The sequence below is a fragment of the Paramisgurnus dabryanus genome, chromosome 14, assembly GCF_030506205.2.
Source record: "Paramisgurnus dabryanus chromosome 14, PD_genome_1.1, whole genome shotgun sequence".
NCBI classification, from domain to species: Eukaryota; Metazoa; Chordata; class Actinopteri; order Cypriniformes; family Cobitidae; genus Paramisgurnus; species Paramisgurnus dabryanus.
In genome coordinates this window covers 6917152-6934728 of record NC_133350.1, presented here as the reverse complement: position 1 = coordinate 6934728, position 17577 = coordinate 6917152, and the positions used below count along the sequence as shown (strand labels likewise).

The following is a 17577-nucleotide window of genomic DNA, read 5'->3' as shown; positions in this document are numbered from 1 at the left end:
TTCAGAACGATTAACAAAACATAAACTAAATAAACTAAAAAATATTTTTTGCTACAGTTTTTTTTTTAAATTGGGAAGTGGAAGAAAGCAAAATCATTGTGAAATGCCTGAAATAGGTTTAACGTTCATATATTTTGATTTGTGTATGTAGAATTTTACCAGCATGAGTAAATTATTAATCAAGTATTCATCAATGTTATTGTCCAAAATCAGTCCATATATAATGTCCTATGAGGAATTTTTTTCAAATTGACACAGTAGTAAAATAAATGTTCAGTGGTTTCATTATCATCACAAAACACACATGTATTGGTTACAATTCTAAATCTTTTTTGTACAAATTCACTGGATCTAATTGTATCTTTAACCATTCCCCGCCAGCCTTTTTTTGAAAAGTTGCCCGCCAGCATTTTTTTTGTGATTTTCACCAAAGATTCCATAAAAATCTTCCAAGAAAAATTTCTCCTAAAACATACAAACATATAAAAGATGAAAGAACAGACCCTCTGCTTTTAAACAAACAAACAAAATGGGAAAAACCATTTCATATCTATATTTTTTCTCTGCTTATAAACTCTTAAATATGGGTATTTTTCTTCAAAAAAAAATTTTGTTTTAGCAAAAGAGCTGAAATAATTGCATTTTTGTAAAGAAGAAAATTTGTTAGAGATCAGATTCAGAACGATTAACAAAATATAAACTAAATAAACTAAAAAATATTTTTTTGATACAGTTTTTTTTTTTTAATTAGGGAAGTGGAACTAGTGATTTATCGCGGTATTACAGATAACCCTTAAACCTCATCAGTAACACTTTTTTTATGCAAATGTCTTCTCTTAAATTATGAGATATCTGGTCAATGTCAGGGAAAGAGTAAATCATGCAAGTCATACACAAGCACAAAAATTATAACAACTTGCACTCAAACTAGTTTTTCTCCTTGTTTTTGCTCTATTATGAAACTTGTAAGATCAAGAGAAATCTTTTAGGTTTTAAATGTATGTTTTCTCATTTTCACATGAAGCTTTTTTACACAATTCCCTCTCAATATCAATATGTGATGCCGAGAGAGCAACCCTGTAGTGTAATGTAATAAAAAATCCTAAAAATCTAAGATTGTGTTAGGATTTATTTAATTGTTCCCCATACAAGTTTATCTTCATTAGTAGATGGTGGAATCTCTGTATGTGGAGAAATACACTTAACATACTGCATTACCATTAGCTGCCATAAGATGGCGACAATAACACACTCGACCCATTGCATTCGGAGAAAAATGCCTTTTATTTAAAACTCAAGAGCTGTTACACATGAGGTGTCAGTTTTGGCTTGAGACAACATACTGTAGACAAAGCGTCTGCAACAACAGACATATCGCTATTTACTGGCAAAGGCGATCCAGCAATGCACCCGGTAACTAAGCAACAGATGCAAGCCATGATTCAGGAGCACATCCTAGGTCAGGAGGAAACCCTGGAAACTGTATTATGAACCATACAAAAACACATTAATGACTGTGGCTGATGAGCAGAATAACACAAACAACACATTTTGCTGAGCTTATAACCTTGAAAGGGATTTTTTGTTTTGTTTGTAGTTGACAAACTGTACCTTTATTAATACATGTGCAAAGATAAAACTCAAACAAAAAAAAAAAAAATTGAAGGGTTTTGGTGGGGTCATAGTTAAAAATAACCTTGTATTGAACAGTCTGGACACACACTTGCTTGAATTGTAGCATTCAGTCCTTCCTATTAACATGTAAGCCAGCATTCTTCATAAAAGATACACAAAGCGTATTTCTGCAGGTCTGTCCGTGCAGCACAGCTCTACCACGATAAAAGTCCCTATGAGAAGCCCCTCAGATGATAGATGGAGGATTAAAAGAGAGAAAGTGGCTTTTCGTCTCTGTCCATCCCTCTCTCAGCAGCAGGCAGAAGGACTCTGGAGGATCATTCAGGCGACGACTCTTCATTCAATTCCTGATGCTAGCTGGGCTCAGACGCTCGGTTTAGTTCCATTTTCACGCCCTTTTCACCTGCACCTATGAAAAAATGAAGAGAAAGATTGTGAAGATTACAGGCCTATTATTTACTCTGCTATTAGGTAGAAAATGACTTGAACCAGCACAGTTGAAACATTTCCTATTGAAACAGGAAGTTGAGGAAGGATATACAAAATAGCTTGTCCTTATTTAAAAAAAACAGCCAATAGCTTTCATTGTACGTCAAAGATATAAACATGAATTACTTGGTAATGAATAGAAATTGTGCTGTTTGAGTCATCAATTTTTTCATTGTATTGCTGAAAAGATGCAAAACTTAATTTATACAAATGAATTTAGCTAACAACAAGATGGCAGTAAAGGTAACAGACTAAACATACAAAATCCCAGTCTTTATGGAACAATACATACAGCGGGGAAATAAGTATTTGACACATCAGCATTTTTATCAGTAAGAGGATTTCTAAGTTGGCTATTGACACAAAATTTCCACCAGATGTAACCATCAAGCCAAATATTGAATTCATATTAAAAAAATCAGAACATTTAAGTATACAAGTTGAGTCATAATAATAAATAAAGTGAAATGACACAGGGAATAAGTATCAAACACATGAAGAAAACAAGGTGCAAAATTGCATAGAAAGCCAGGAGATCACCTGAAATCTGTCAGTATTGAGAGAAAAACCCTGCCCCCTATCACTACTAATTGATATCAGCTGGATGGTTGCAATTCACAATGTTACCGTTAGGTGCCACTAAAAATCTACACAGAACACCTTTAATTATGGAACAAAATGCTTTAAAAACTTTCACATAAACTTTTCATGGGTAATTAAACTATCAAATATTGACATCTGATATACAAGTATGGTTAAAACGTTACTTTTTATAATAAGGTTAACATTTGCATGGAAGTACACGCATGGGCGGCATGCTGTTTAATACTGGCACAAATAACCCATCATGTTTAAACACATTGAGCGTTTTATCTCACCTGTTAGATATTTCTCTTTAGCTCGAGCTCGTTCATCAGCGTCAAAATACCACACTGTTATGGCATACCTGCACACAAACCAGCATTCATTAAATCACATTTATCAAATACACACAACCACATGTATGAAAGCACAAGAATCTGTTAAAATCAATGTTTTCAAATGTTCATATCATCACTGACCTGGTGGAGTACGCCGGTTGAACCTCGTGCGGGTTGCGTCTGTCTGACCAGAAGAGTATGAGTCTATCAAACTTGGGCTCGATGTCTGCGAACTGAGCTGTTCCCTCTGGAAAGATCCGCAGAAGACCACCGTGATCCTAATGAATAGACAGACGGTGTGAGATGAGGCTCACAAAAGATCGGCTTCATGAAAACAACATTACAAAAATGTTTTGGGTCTTTAAAGGGATCGCCTCATTTCAGTGTGGACTAGGAGCACAGTAGCCCCTGACTGAACATTTTTGGGGCGCAACCAGAAAATTTAGGGACACACACCAAAAATCAACATGCTTACCAAATATTCACATTTCTACTAATTTCAACTGTATTACTAATAAATACTTTAATGACAGATGCAGAAAGTACCATGTGCTGTTTAAAATTCAGTGTCACATCACAAAAAAGCTCAAATTTACTGGTCGCACATGTGCGACTAGATGTAAAATTCAATGGCACACTCTCAAATTTTGGTGGCAAAATGCCACCATTTGGTGGCAGTCTGGAGCCCTGTAAGGAATCAAGTTTTAAAGGGGCCATGGCAGAAGACTTTTTTAAGATGTCAAATAAATCTTTGGTGTGCCCAGAGCACATATGTGAAGGATTAGCTCAAAATACCATATTAATAATTTATTATAGCATGTTAAAATTGCCAATTTGTAGGTGTGTGCAAAAATTTGCCTTTTTGGGTGTGTCCTTTAAATGCAAATGAGCTGATGAAATTCAAACACTGACCACAATGATGGTGGTTTGTTGGAATTAAAACTCAATTGTGCCGTGGTTGGATAGTGCAGATTAAGGGGCTGTTTTATTATAATAAGAGCTCCTTATGACATCATAAGGAGAGACAAATTTCAATGACCTATTTTTTCATGTGCTTGTAGAGAATGGTTTACCAAAACTAAGTTACGGGGTTGATCTTTTTTACATTTTCTAGGTTGATCGAAGCACTGGGGACCCAATCATAGCACTTAAACATGGAAAAAGTCAAATTTTCATGCCATGGCCCTTTTAACCAAGAGTTTTACAGAGCACCTATTTCATGGCTAAAAACAACGTTATTTGGTATAATGTTTGTTTAAATTTTTGTTCTGTACATTGTGATTGGCCTGAATACCTCTGACTTCAGCAGGAAATGTGACGCTCCTTACCATGTTTGAAAGATTCGGTTGCTAACAGGAGTTATCTTACAGCCTGTGAGTCCGAAGCCAGAGGAATTATGATAATGTCGGTCTTGTCTACATCACCAATCCCAGTATGTAAACTGTTGCCTACAATCCATGTGTTTGTTGTAGTCCAAGAAAAGAGATTAACGTTGGAAACGATAACCCGCGTCATTGTTTACTTTGGGGTTTTGTAGTTAACATGCACTAATATCAGTGTTTCCCATACATAGGCTCTACTTGGGCACCGCGCCCAGGTAAATTGCGACCCGCCCAGGTAAAAAAAATCACTTCATAAACTCATCATCCAGCGCGGCAAACTGGATCAACTGCAGCAGCACATACGGAGCAGCCAGGGAACACACTGCGACCAAAATGGTCGCATATGCTTATGTGCATATGTGTTTATAGCATCTAAGTTGGCTTCATTTTGCGTGCAAGCACGTTGTGTCTCTCCGGTTGAGTGTCCGTTCACGTGCTCTCTGTTTCTCAATGAATTGGGCGCGACGCGAAGCAACCTCAGTGTCACATTGTATCCTTTCATGTTTCTGAACTTGAGCAGAGTTTTACCATTAGAGGTCTTTCTTCACTGAGGACGCGGGACCCGTACGGTTCCGGGATTATATTTTAAATGGTCAGATGGGTCCGGGTCGGTCCTAGTTCATTACTTCGGGTCCCAAGTCTGATTAATATTGTGTGTAAAACCCGAGTCGATCGGAGAACGGCCGTGAGCGCTACCGCGCTAAAGCTCGAGTGCTGTTTTAGCGTGCCTCCGGTTTCTATGGCGATAGCAACTGGCTCTTGTCACGACCACGCGCCGCTTCATTTTCTTTATCCCATTTTTTAATAATCTTACTATTAATAGACAATATCTTTACTAAAATCTAAACAGTTTGCACAGAGATTGTAGCAAAAAGCAGTGCTAATTCTGAACGAGCAAAGCTCTAGCTGACTCAGGATATAAAAAACGCAAAGCTGTAATGTAAAGTCTGTCATCGGGACAGCAAGTAGACTTTAAAATCTGAAATAATTAGTGGATTAAGCTTTTTTTAATCGGCAAAAGAGAAATAGAAAGCAGAAGCAGTAAAAGTGCCTATCTTATAGAAGTTATTAACATTATAACATCAGTCACATTTATAATCTATAGACCTGCACTGTCTATATAGGCTATAGTATACATAGTATTGTATATAATTGAGTTTGATAAAAGGGGTCATCAAATTGCTTCATATATCAGTGCAAAAACATAAAGTGTTTTCGTGGTGCTTTGACAAACAGTGTCAGATTTGTTTATGGCAAAAAAAGTTTGGGGTGGTTAGATTAATGAACTATAATGTGAAATTAATATGAATGTTTTATAAATCAAAGTATTGTGTTGTGTCACACATTATTAGTTCTTTGTTACATGTATAGTAGACCATTTTTTGTCGGTGGATAATAATGATTGCCCTTTTCACCAGCTACCACCACAAGTAAATTTCAGATCTGTGGGAAACACTGAATATGGACCAAAGGAAATGTAAAAACGTGAATCGGACAATAGGTGCACCACGTATAACAGGAAAATCGGATAAAATAATCTGGACTTTACCTAGGATTGTCGTAAGGCGAAAATCGGCCAAAATTTGGCCTAATTATTTTTTAGAAAAAGAACAGCTAGGGGTGACAATGAATCTGCAATCATTACAATGTTTGCAACTGTAGTGTGTTGGTTTTCCGGGTAATAATTGTACCAAACCATAATAATTTCTATTTTTAAGCTATAGAGTGAGTACATTTCCTAATAAAAAACTCCAAGTTTGTAAAACACTCAATCTGGATAGTCTATGACTACGGTACTTTTACATTAAATATATACCGTACAAATCCAACAAAAAAAGTTAGTTTCATACACACTAAATGGAATGTTGTGGATGGGAAAACCCTGGGAGGGAATGTCTTTTTTCCTGCCCCAGGACAACCGGATGCTAAATTTAGCTTAAACCTGACACACTGGGACTTTTACATAACTAGCCAAGACAGCAGGGAACAAGCAGATTTGCGTGAGACGGCTATTTTCCTCTCTGTTCATTAAAGGGATAGGTGAGGAAGAGAGTTTACATTATTTGCATCCTGTGCCGCTTAAGAAAGATGAAAAAACAGGTTGGTTTGTGTATGTAAGAGATTATATATGGACATATCAATGTAACCATTTCCATTCAAATGCATTTACTGTATTGCAATCTCACAAGCGCAGTTAAACCTCAAACAACGTATAGATAAATAACAGTCTGCCATTGAGTCTTTAATCTAGACTAAACATTATACATCAAACAATGCCTTTCTTTCCTGCTGCAATCCCTGTATCCTATATTTCATATATCTCTCTTTGCACGTACTCTTACATGATCAACACTGCCACAGCTGGTAGGAATGTTGGTGTGAAGCGACGCAGAGCTGATCTTAGATCTGCCTGATGGAAAGTGTAAGGTCTACTGTAAATGTTATTCTCTGAAAAGCTGGGATGTGAAAAGCATTTACTCAACTGGTAAAAAATGGTGTTATCAACACCAAGGTCTTGGGTTCGAACCTCAAGGAATGCATAAAATATCGCTATATAAACTCTCAAATGCACTTTCGTGTCTCTACGTAAACTCTGGTGTGGTCTATTGATAAACAGTACCAGCAGCAAACGTTGGTTTTGAATATCTATTGTATTGTAAGCTCAGATGCGAGTTTGAGCAGTCTAGATCAGATAAGATCAAAGAAACAGAGTGGAGAGCAAACCGAAACAGATGTAGACGCTAAAGATTCAGTGAATGGAGAAGACTTTAACCTTGGCATTCCAGTCTTTATTCAGGTAATATATGCACGTGACACATCTCCCATCTCCATTAGGGTTATCCACATGCCGTACGTATCCTGTCCCGTTTCCAGGGTAACATGCCACCATCGCCTGGAAAAAACAACAGTGATGGATGCATTAGAAATGGACAAAAAACACAATTATACAGATGACGTCAAACTCTTTTTGTACTGTAGATTAGGGATGCTAAACAATTAATCGCGATTAATCGTTAGCAGAATAAAAGTTTTTGTTTACATCACATATGTGTGTAAACTGTGTATAATAAATATGTATATATATAAATATGAACACATTCATGTATAATTTTAAGAAAAAAATATAATATATAATATAAATTATACATAAATATACAAATGTATATACACATGTAAACATTTCTAAAACATATACATGCATGTGTGTACATTTATTTATACAAAGTTATTATACACAGTTCACACACATATATAAAGTAAACAAAAACTTTTATTCTGCTAACGATTAATCGCGATTAATTCGTTAAGCATCCCTACTGTAGATGCAGCACCCAACATGAAGCTGTTATTCAATAAAACATTTCTTGAAGCTCAACTCTCATAACACTTACATTGATATGGGTAATTATAATTACAGGTACATTTGCGCTGTGTCCCAATTTGAAGGCTGCGACCTTCGAAGGATATATTCGAAGACCGACTACGTCACAGCAGCGTGACTTAAAAGACTAACTGTGGGTTCACACCAGCCGTGTTTGTGGCGTCAGATTTGCATCTATCGCGTCTAGTTTGCCGCTTGAACATTTTGAGTTTACTCGCTTCATTCGCGCGTGAAAACCGCACATGAAATTCTAGTCATTGAGTTTCTTGTCATTGCTTTACGGTACATGTTATGTTTTGTATTAATATTGTTCTGTGTATGTTGTGTATATTAAGAATGATCAATATACTGATATTGATTTACTGTTGGTTAGTTTAATCTACATCATGTGTCATATTTTCTAAAATAAAATAAAAAAAATTCTGGTTCCATATTTTTTTTAATAAGTCAGAAACATCTCTGTGGTGGGTGCGTACAGCAGATGACGCAAATTGTGGATCTTCTGAAGGCTAGACCGTCTCTTTTCAGTTTTCAGGCACTTCGAGGGCCTTTGGATTGGGAGACAGCTGTGGTGTACAAAGTCATTTTTTTTTCAGCTTTTTTCGAATGTGAGCCTGGACCTATAAGTAGCACGGGTATATTTGTTGCAATAGCTAAAAATACATTGTATTTAATAGATTGTATTAAAGGGGTCATATTATGTGTTCATGTTTCACGTGTAAAAAACGCGGTATTTTTCAATTGTATTTTCACTGTCCTAAAACAAGCTGATGTCTTCCTTGTTCTATAAAGTCACTCCTTCAGAAATACTTATCGAGTTCTGATTGTGTAGTTTGTTTAATTGTTTTGTGATTCGACAGCAGCTTAGCTTAGCAGTGCCGTTTGAGCTTGACTGGCGACTGACGTATTCCTGTGGGTGGAGTTAAGTCAAAAACTCATATATTGGCGTTATTGAACCGGGATGTAAAGGGGTGTAGTCCAAACCGGCTGTTCACTGTTCACAAGGAGAATTCTGTTAAAGAAAATATATCCCCTGCAGTGAACTTTGAACTTTATCATTTTGCAGGTATTATTTATGCTCTAACAGCAACATTACACACTAACTAAAGTTTTAAAAAACGTGACCTTTAATAATTTGGTAGGCCTATTCATTGTCATGGATCACGAGATGTTAAATGTCAAAACTATATATGTTTTAAAAAATAAAAAGACTTACATAGCTAAAAATCATGATTTTATGTTGTCCGAATTAGACGGTGTCAATTTGACTTTAAAACTATGTTAATAAGTGTAGTGTAACAGTCATACACAGAGTCTGTCTGTCTGTCTGTCGCTCACTCTCTCTCACTCACTTTCAATTTCAATTTAAGTGTGCTTTATTGGCATGAAAAAACTGTACATTTGTTTTGGCAAAACATTTGCAACTGGGCTATGTGCAAATAAAAGTAAAATAAATATAGTATATAGTGCAAAATTAAAAGTGAAGTAGTGAAATCTCCCTCTCTCTTTACACACACACACACACACACACACACACACACACACACACACACACACACACACACACACACACACATTCTGGTTTCCATGTTTTATGGGGACATTCCATAGACGTAATCCATTTTATACCGTACAAACTGTATATTCTATTCCCCTTACCTACCCCATTCCCTAACCCCAACCATCACAGAAACCCTTCTACTACTTCACATTTTCAAGATACATCATTTTGTTTGATTTATAAGCTTGTTTCCTCATGGGGACATCAAAAAGTCCCCACAAGGTCACAAAAACACTGGTATTCCTATCTTTGTGGGGACAATTGGTCCCCACAATGTGATAATTACCAGGTACACACACACACACACACACACACACACACACACACACACACACACACACACACACACACACACACAATTTGAGCTGCTAATGCAAAGCTCTACCAACTTAGCTACAGCGGGACACAAATATAACAACCAGCCTTCCTAAGGTTTCACTTATGTAAAACACGTATAAGGATATTAAATGTTTTGCTCAGTCATCTGTGTTAGGATTAGTGTTTTGAAACCAAATGAATGACCAGATTTTAAGAATATATTTATGAACAATAAAATGTTTATCAACGATGTGATGTTTTGTTATTTGGGTAAAATATCATCACAAGATTAACCTGTTACTTATATATATATATATACAGTGTCAGAAATAAAGGTACAAAACTGTACCTTTTCTGTCACTGGGGCTGTACCCTAAGTTTCCGTTTGGTACCTTTACAGGAATACAAAACAGAATACAATTTTGGGTAGATTACTGTACCTTAAGGACCTAGATTGTTAGAAAAAAGTCAAAATATGTACCCTAGCTGTCAGTGGGGTAGCACCCTTTAAAAAAGTAATTGTATGCACCATTAGGTACAGATATGTAAACATTTAGTACCAATATGTAACTTTGAGATACTAATATGTATTTTTGAGGTACTAATAAGCTCTCTTTGGTCCCAGTATGTACTTCTGAGGTACTAGAATGAAATCCTTAGGTGCAAAGCTGTACTTTTTGAAAGGGTACAGCCCCAGTGACAGAAAAGGTACAGTTTTGTACCTTTATTTCTGAGAGTGTGTATATATATATATATATATATATATATGTATATATGTATATATGTATATATGTATATATTCACAGTTTACAGGAACTTTCCACTTCAATGTAAAAATAACATATTGTGCATTTCCAACATTGCAAGTGTTTTAACTTAAACAAAAGACTAACATCTAAAAGATATCAAATTGTTTACACACACATTCACAGTTTTTATTGCCTTTTGATTAAGAATACTTAATCGTGTTGACATATTGCTTGACCTCAATGTTAAAAGCAATAAAGGATGTTTTGGAATGCACAAACTTATATTTATGAATGTAAAATTTTGCCAAGAGTATGATGAGACTAATACTGAGAGTTTCATTAGGCCTTGTTTAAGTTCTGTCGAGGTCATAAAGACCAAAAATAACATCCTTCCAAAACAGCTTGAAATCTTTCCTTATAAAATTACAAACGTCAGAGCAGAAACTTTGGACAAAAGGGCAGTGCCAAAACAAATGGGTAACTGTTTCAATATTCTTAGAGCAGAAAGTGCACATTACATCAATGTTCTAACACTATGATCATTAGACTGGTACAATTTATGAATTATTTTAAATTATATTTCTCTAATTTTGTTGGTCAGCAAATATCGGTTGGGTAAGAGCCAGACCTTCTTCCAGTCAATGTTATGCACAAATTCATTCCAGTATATGGAACAACAACATATGGGACTGTGGTAATATCTGTTTTGAACAGGGATCTAATTAGTTTATTGATCTTACCATTGTTACAAGACAAACAAATCTCAGCGATAACAAAGTTAGTTGTTGCCTGTTACTTTTTATTCTTATTATGCAGTATGCAGTGATACAGTCACATAGGGATACTGTACAATACTACAGGGCACAACTATCTGAATCAACAAAAGTAAAAACCACACACACAAGGTGATAGCTGTGTTATTCTCAGTCTTGTGATGATTATATCTTTTAATCTTGTTGAATCTGGGTTATGAGGCTGAGGGAACAATGAAGCTATAGCTGAGGTTAGTCCTTCCTCATTCTTCCTCTGCGTCTCTTATTTTGGTCTCCGGATTAACATGGAAAGTGTTAATCAAAAGGGAAAAAATAGCAGTGCAATGTATTTTTGCACACGGATACGTCCTTAATTTTACCAGGGGAGGCTCAAAAAATAGATCAGTAAAAACGACAATCGGTCAACACTAGTCAGTGACCTGCGTATGACATCTTTCTAGGGCAAACTAACATGCACTTCATTGTAATTAGACTTTTATAAATAGCTTAAAAGCAGCATATATTCCCCTAGGTGTAAACATGTCAAACTTTAAACAAGGACGTGACTGAGCTAACCTTCGCCTTTAAATCATTAACAAAACACTTTGAATAAGCATTGCCGCCCAGCGCAGAAAACCTTTGCACCAGAGTCGTGTAGTAGAAAACAGCGCAGTCAGACCGGCTCTCTGATATCGACCCCTCTGGGAACTTGCATTTACTCTGCTTTTTTTCACCCACTTCTGCACGTACGCTCCCAAATCAGATCACTTCACTTACAGTACACGACCTTACGCTCTATTTTTATACACGATCACATTAGGGGATTTTTAGGCCTTGACTTATCCGTCTAACCCTTTAACATACAGCATAATGTCAAAGGGCAGAGAAATCTTCCCCAGAGACGTGAACTTCAGTGTGTTTTCCGTGTGTATGGGAGGGAGGGAGGGAGGGTGGTTGAAAAACAAATCTCTTTTCCAAATATTTTGTAATACTATACTTGCAGTTCGTACAGTGTTCATACATGTGACCATGTCTGTGAAATCCAGGATAATTATGAGATTAGCAGCAGCAAAGTTTGATTTCGCATTTACTTTAACCTTTACATGGCCTTACTCAGTCAATACAAAGATAGCAATGTTATATTTTACAGATTGTTCTTTACATTACGCAATATGCAGTAGGATGATTTTATGTAGAAAACAGTATATAAAATGTTATTAGTAGTGCTGGGCATAGATTAATCTCTTACAAAATAAAAGTAATTTTTTGCATAATATATGAGTTTGTGCTGTGTGTAAATATTATGTATATTTAAACACACACACACACTTTTTTACCGGAAGTTACGTGCGGACCGCGACAGCGGCTTGTTTATGTTGTTACCGCTGAAACGGTCTATATTATGCAAGAAATTACTTTTATTTTTATGAGACTAATCTAGATTAATCTATGCCCAGCACTAGTTATTAGTATTATTTGTATTATTAGTAGGGAAGAGTGGAGGCAAACGTAAAATTTTTCAGAAAAACTTAATTTTAAAAGGAAATGTTTTAGACAGAGATATATATTTTTTACAAGGTGAAATTTTCTAAAAATGTACAATGACTTCAGTATAATTTCACTTTAAACATAAGTAGTAAATTGTTACTTTCGACCCCACCTGCAGGGTCAAAAGTTACACACAGGTGGGTCAAACGTAACACAACAAAACAAGAAATTTTTTTGTGTTACACATGTTTTTATTAAATATACATGACTATGACCTCGTTAATATGTAACTGCAAACATATTTTGTAATTTATATTTAAAAAAAATATTGAAATTAAATTTTCATTTTAAATTTCAGTTTTGTAAAATGTTTCAAAAGCAACAAACAGTGCAAACTAAATTTTTTGAGAATAAAATATTTTTTAACACACTGTAAAAAATACTTTGCTGCCTTAAACATTTTTGTTGAATCAACTTGAATTTACAAGTAATTTCAACGTACTATTATTTATCTTGACTAGAGATGAGTTGTTATATCTACAGGTGAGTTATAACGTATAAAATTAAGTTGACTTTTCTCAACTATATTTTCTAAGTAGTGACAACTCATCTCTGTTGACATGACTTGTAAATCTAAGTTGATTTAACAAAAAATTTTAAGGCAGCAAAGTATTTTTTCAGTGCAGTTTGAACACTATGAAAATGAAATTAAATCAAATAAGAATAATATACATTTTCAACATATACAACAGTATAACAGCTGGACAAAAGTAACATGTGTTACTTTCGTCCCAACAAGATCTCCTCACATTTAAACAGGATTTACTTTTATTTTGAAAAACTCTGAGAAGTGAAACTTCAGGATGTGTTATAGCACTAAATAACCTGTGGATTGATCTTTTCATGGTTGAAAACACCTTCCTGGATCTACACGCGGAAAACTATGAATTAATAACGCAATATTTGTCAGCTCTGTCAAGGGTTTGTGTGCTAAAGATACTGTCATAGTCTGGGATGTAAATGTTATCAGAGCTCGGAGAAAATCGCTGTGTTACTTTCGTCCCACGTTACTTTTGCCCCGGTTCTCCCCTATTCTTTCCCAATCTGAGCATTTTTTCCCCAAAATCACATCAATTTTGACAAAGCTGCACAACAGCACATATGCAAGAGTCATTTGAATATAAGCACAGCCGGGATTCAGCCTTAGGCATGAGGCCACAGGTATTCACATACATACAGACCTGCCAGCCTTATCACAACAGTACGTGACTAACCTGTGTTAGCTGAGAAAAACAACAACTTTGTTGTCATCATCGGTGTAGTGATACAAAACAAGTTTCAACACCTTAGTTTCATCACAGCAGTACTAAATAAAAACAATGTGACGTTTATGACACCTCATATTTTTAAAACATGATACAATTTTTGCAGATTCTGCAAAGGGGATATATTTGTATACGGACACTCTTTCACACACCAGAATCTAAACACAAACATTTGTTGACAACAGGATGTTGCATGTGTCTCTTTAACATCTCGCTTTCCAGCTCATTTCCCAAGGCCTAGAATTTCATATTAGATTTCCTACAAAAATGCATCATCGTTCCCTGAGAAGCGATGGGCACATTTGGTGAAAACGGCATTGAAAGCCGATTATTTGAGTTGGCAATGCTGGGGGTGTGGCCAACTGTAAATCACTAATCTGAAGTGGATAACCAGGAATGTAAGGGTCAACAAAAGGCCAAGCCTGGGTCAGACTATTGTTATGTTTTAATGTTTATCTCATTACCAATTTTTAAAGCTCCTGTTCTTTCGGTGTTTTTGAAGCTTTTATTGTGTTTACAGTGCGCAATATAACATGTGTTCATGTTTCACGTGTAAAAAAAAACACGTTATTTTTCACACAATTTACTTATCTGTATAGCGCTGTTTTCACTGTCGTCAAAACGTGTTGATGTCTTTCTTGTTCTATGAAGTCCCTCCTTCAGAAATACGTATCGAGTTCTGATTGTGTAGTTTGTTTAGTGTGTTGTGATTGGATAGTAGCTTAGCTTGCCATTAGCTTAGCTGGTGACTGACGTACTCATGTGGGCGGAGTTTAGGCAAAAAACTGTTCTACTGACGTCATTAAAGCAGGAAGTAGAGGGCTGTAGTCCAAACCGGCCGTTCACTGTAGGCTTTGAAAGGGGACTTCTGTTAAAGAAAATATATCGCCTGGCAGTGAACTTTGAGCTTTATCATTTTGCAGGTATTATTTATGCTATTATAGGGCCCTATAATTTCCGCGTTCACGGAATCGCGGAATTGGCAAATTAACACGGAATCTAGTGTTAACGCAGAGTTTCACATATTTTGAATAAAATTCTGTTTTTGTGTGAGAGAAGAACGTATTTCTGGGGGAAATGCAGACTGGGGGAAGTAAATCTGGGCCACACACCCCCTCCCATCGTTTCAGACCTCCAAAACACTGAAACCATGCGAAGCGGCTCTCCACGACTCAGTTCCCACATGACTTGGATGTGACCGGAGAACTGTTAATTTGTAAGTTTCGTCAACATTCCATTCACTGTGAGCGCAAAGATACATGCACTCTCTCATCCACGTCTGTCTTACTGCACCTCGTGCACCCGCTCTCGCATCTGTCCGAAGTCCGAACACAAATCCTCGTGTATTTGTTCAGTTTTATGCATTTCTAACTATACCTCGGTATAGTTAGGCAAACTAACTATACCTCGCATTTAAAATATAATCATCTGCATCATGACACGTGTAGCATTCTGCAACAACACTAATCAATGCATTGAATGGAGTATTGTGTGGGGGGGGGTAAATGCATGTTTTACAGTCATTAAGTAATCGTGTTATGCCGTTTTTCCCAAAACATTTACATTTTAATCATTAACATTAAAGGCACACTCTTTTTATGAGTAAAATAACAGTAAAGGGTAAAAAAAAATTGCCAAAAATTAAAACGGATAAAACGGAATTTGCAAAAATTAAAATGGACAAAACGGAGTTTGGGAAAAAATAAAACGGAATTTGGGAAAAAATAAAACGGATTTTAAAGGGCCCTACTATTATATGCAAATGCTTCAGACCGGAAACACACGCTCAGTACTGACTTTCGCATCATTTACAGGACATATACAAATTAAGGATAAAAAAGTGACTAGATGAAAAAAAATTCGGTCATAAATTCTTAACTTCGGTTAACCAATATAAGCATTCCTAGAGCAAGATATTCCACATTTTGTTGGTGAACTCTGACCTGCGAAATCGTATCACATGAAGACATGATGTGACAGAAGAACATGTGACTTTCTCTACTGAAAATCAAAATGGACAAAGCGCTCCCCGCCCATATTTGCAGCAACGTCCAAAAAATATTTGCACGCTTAAAGTCTACTGTGACCACCCCGAAATGTCAATATTACTTTATTTGACTTCAACCCACCCACGTAAAGAAAATAACTTTGCAAGTAACTTGCAATTTTATGTTTCAAACAGAGATGGCGACAGAGAGGTAAAATTACATATTTAAGCTAGAAAATATGGTTGAAATTTAAACTGCAATACACAACTTTTTTGTAAGAAATAAACAAAAATCAAACACATAGACAGTCGGTGTCTCCCTACTTTACCTTCAAACCAACAAGCTTAATAAAATTATTTTAAAATGCAGCTATATTATTTTGCAGTAAATGTTAGTTGTTTTTCAATTGTTTTTTTTAAGTAACCTGCTATTTTATGCTTTTAAAAGACGCAGAGGCAAAAGTTACGGACTACACTCTTGTCTAAAACAGTTTAAATTTTATTTAAAAACTACACCCAAAACTGGGAAAAAACATAAACTTTTGTAAAAAACATAAACCTTAATATGGAAAAACAAAACTGAAATTAGAAAATAAAAATGACCAAAATTTACTGGCCTTGTATTTCCAGCCAAGTCCCGCAGCCTGCAATGGCACGCAACAAACGACAGACCACAATACATGTGACGACATTTCAAGTGAGCTGTGCTTTTCTGGCGGCAGGTGCAAAAGCGAAGGACAACGTAAACAAAAGACGAAGGGAGTGTGAGCACATGCTTTAGCCAAAGAGAGAAGCAGATATAAGGAGAGAGAGAGAGAGAAGCCAGCCAGAGACAAGCCAGAACAAAAAAGCAAGCTGAGGGCATTGACGCAATCCGTGAGCCCTCACGTGAATGGGCCAGCAGAGATAAGGGCCAAATCGCTCAACGGCGCTTCAATCATTCAGGTGGGGGCTGAGCTTGAGAGCCAACTGCGTCAGAGGAAGACAGAGGACTGCAGGGCATGATGGGTTGACAAAACAACTGGACGAGAAGGGGTGTGTGGGTGAGTTAAAATCACGCAGAGGGTTTTGCGTCAGGATGCCATGTCGCCACTCTCCCATCATCACTTTAAAACAACCGTGACGGGGTGTAAGGGATGCCACAATCCCACGGGCACAAAGACCATCTCAGTCAGCCTCAGTTTGTGTATATGTTTCAAACACACCTGGGCGTGACGCTGTGGGCTCAACAGCTGTGTCTGCCATCCCCCTTTTTATTAGACCTGCAATTAAACCAATTATTCATAAAGACAGAGCGTTTTCATTTCCCAGTCAAAGTGTTTTACATTCCATTAGATGACGATTAATGCAAAATTTAAAATAAATTTGCATGAATGTGGCTTAATAAGTCAAGGTTGGATTAATGATTAAAGAGCACATATGGTCCGATTCACGATTTTACATTTCCTTTGGTGTGTAAGTGTGTATTATTACATGTTAACGATATGCAAAAGTTACAAACCCCAAATTAAACAATGACACAAGTTATCGTCTCCAAAGAAAGTCTCTTTTCTTGGACTACAACAAACACACAGACTGTAGGCAACAGT

The 17577-nt window shown here is 36.3% G+C and overlaps 1 protein-coding gene across 1 annotated transcript in view; it reads right to left on the bottom strand.

The window, feature by feature from the left end:
- Positions 1 to 1265: 1265 nt before the first annotated feature.
- The window catches only part of egln1b (egl-9 family hypoxia-inducible factor 1b), a 29979-nt gene continuing 13667 nt past the window's right edge, over positions 1266 to 17577 (bottom strand). Inside the window, exons 2-5 of the mRNA XM_065241040.2 lie at positions 7200 to 7319; positions 3186 to 3322; positions 3003 to 3070; positions 1266 to 2044 (exon numbers count right to left, since the gene is read on the bottom strand). Of these exons, the coding sequence (XP_065097112.1) occupies positions 1989 to 2044; positions 3003 to 3070; positions 3186 to 3322; positions 7200 to 7319 (381 nt within the window). The 3' untranslated portion in view covers positions 1266 to 1988. The remainder of the gene's footprint in view (positions 2045 to 3002; positions 3071 to 3185; positions 3323 to 7199; positions 7320 to 17577) is intronic.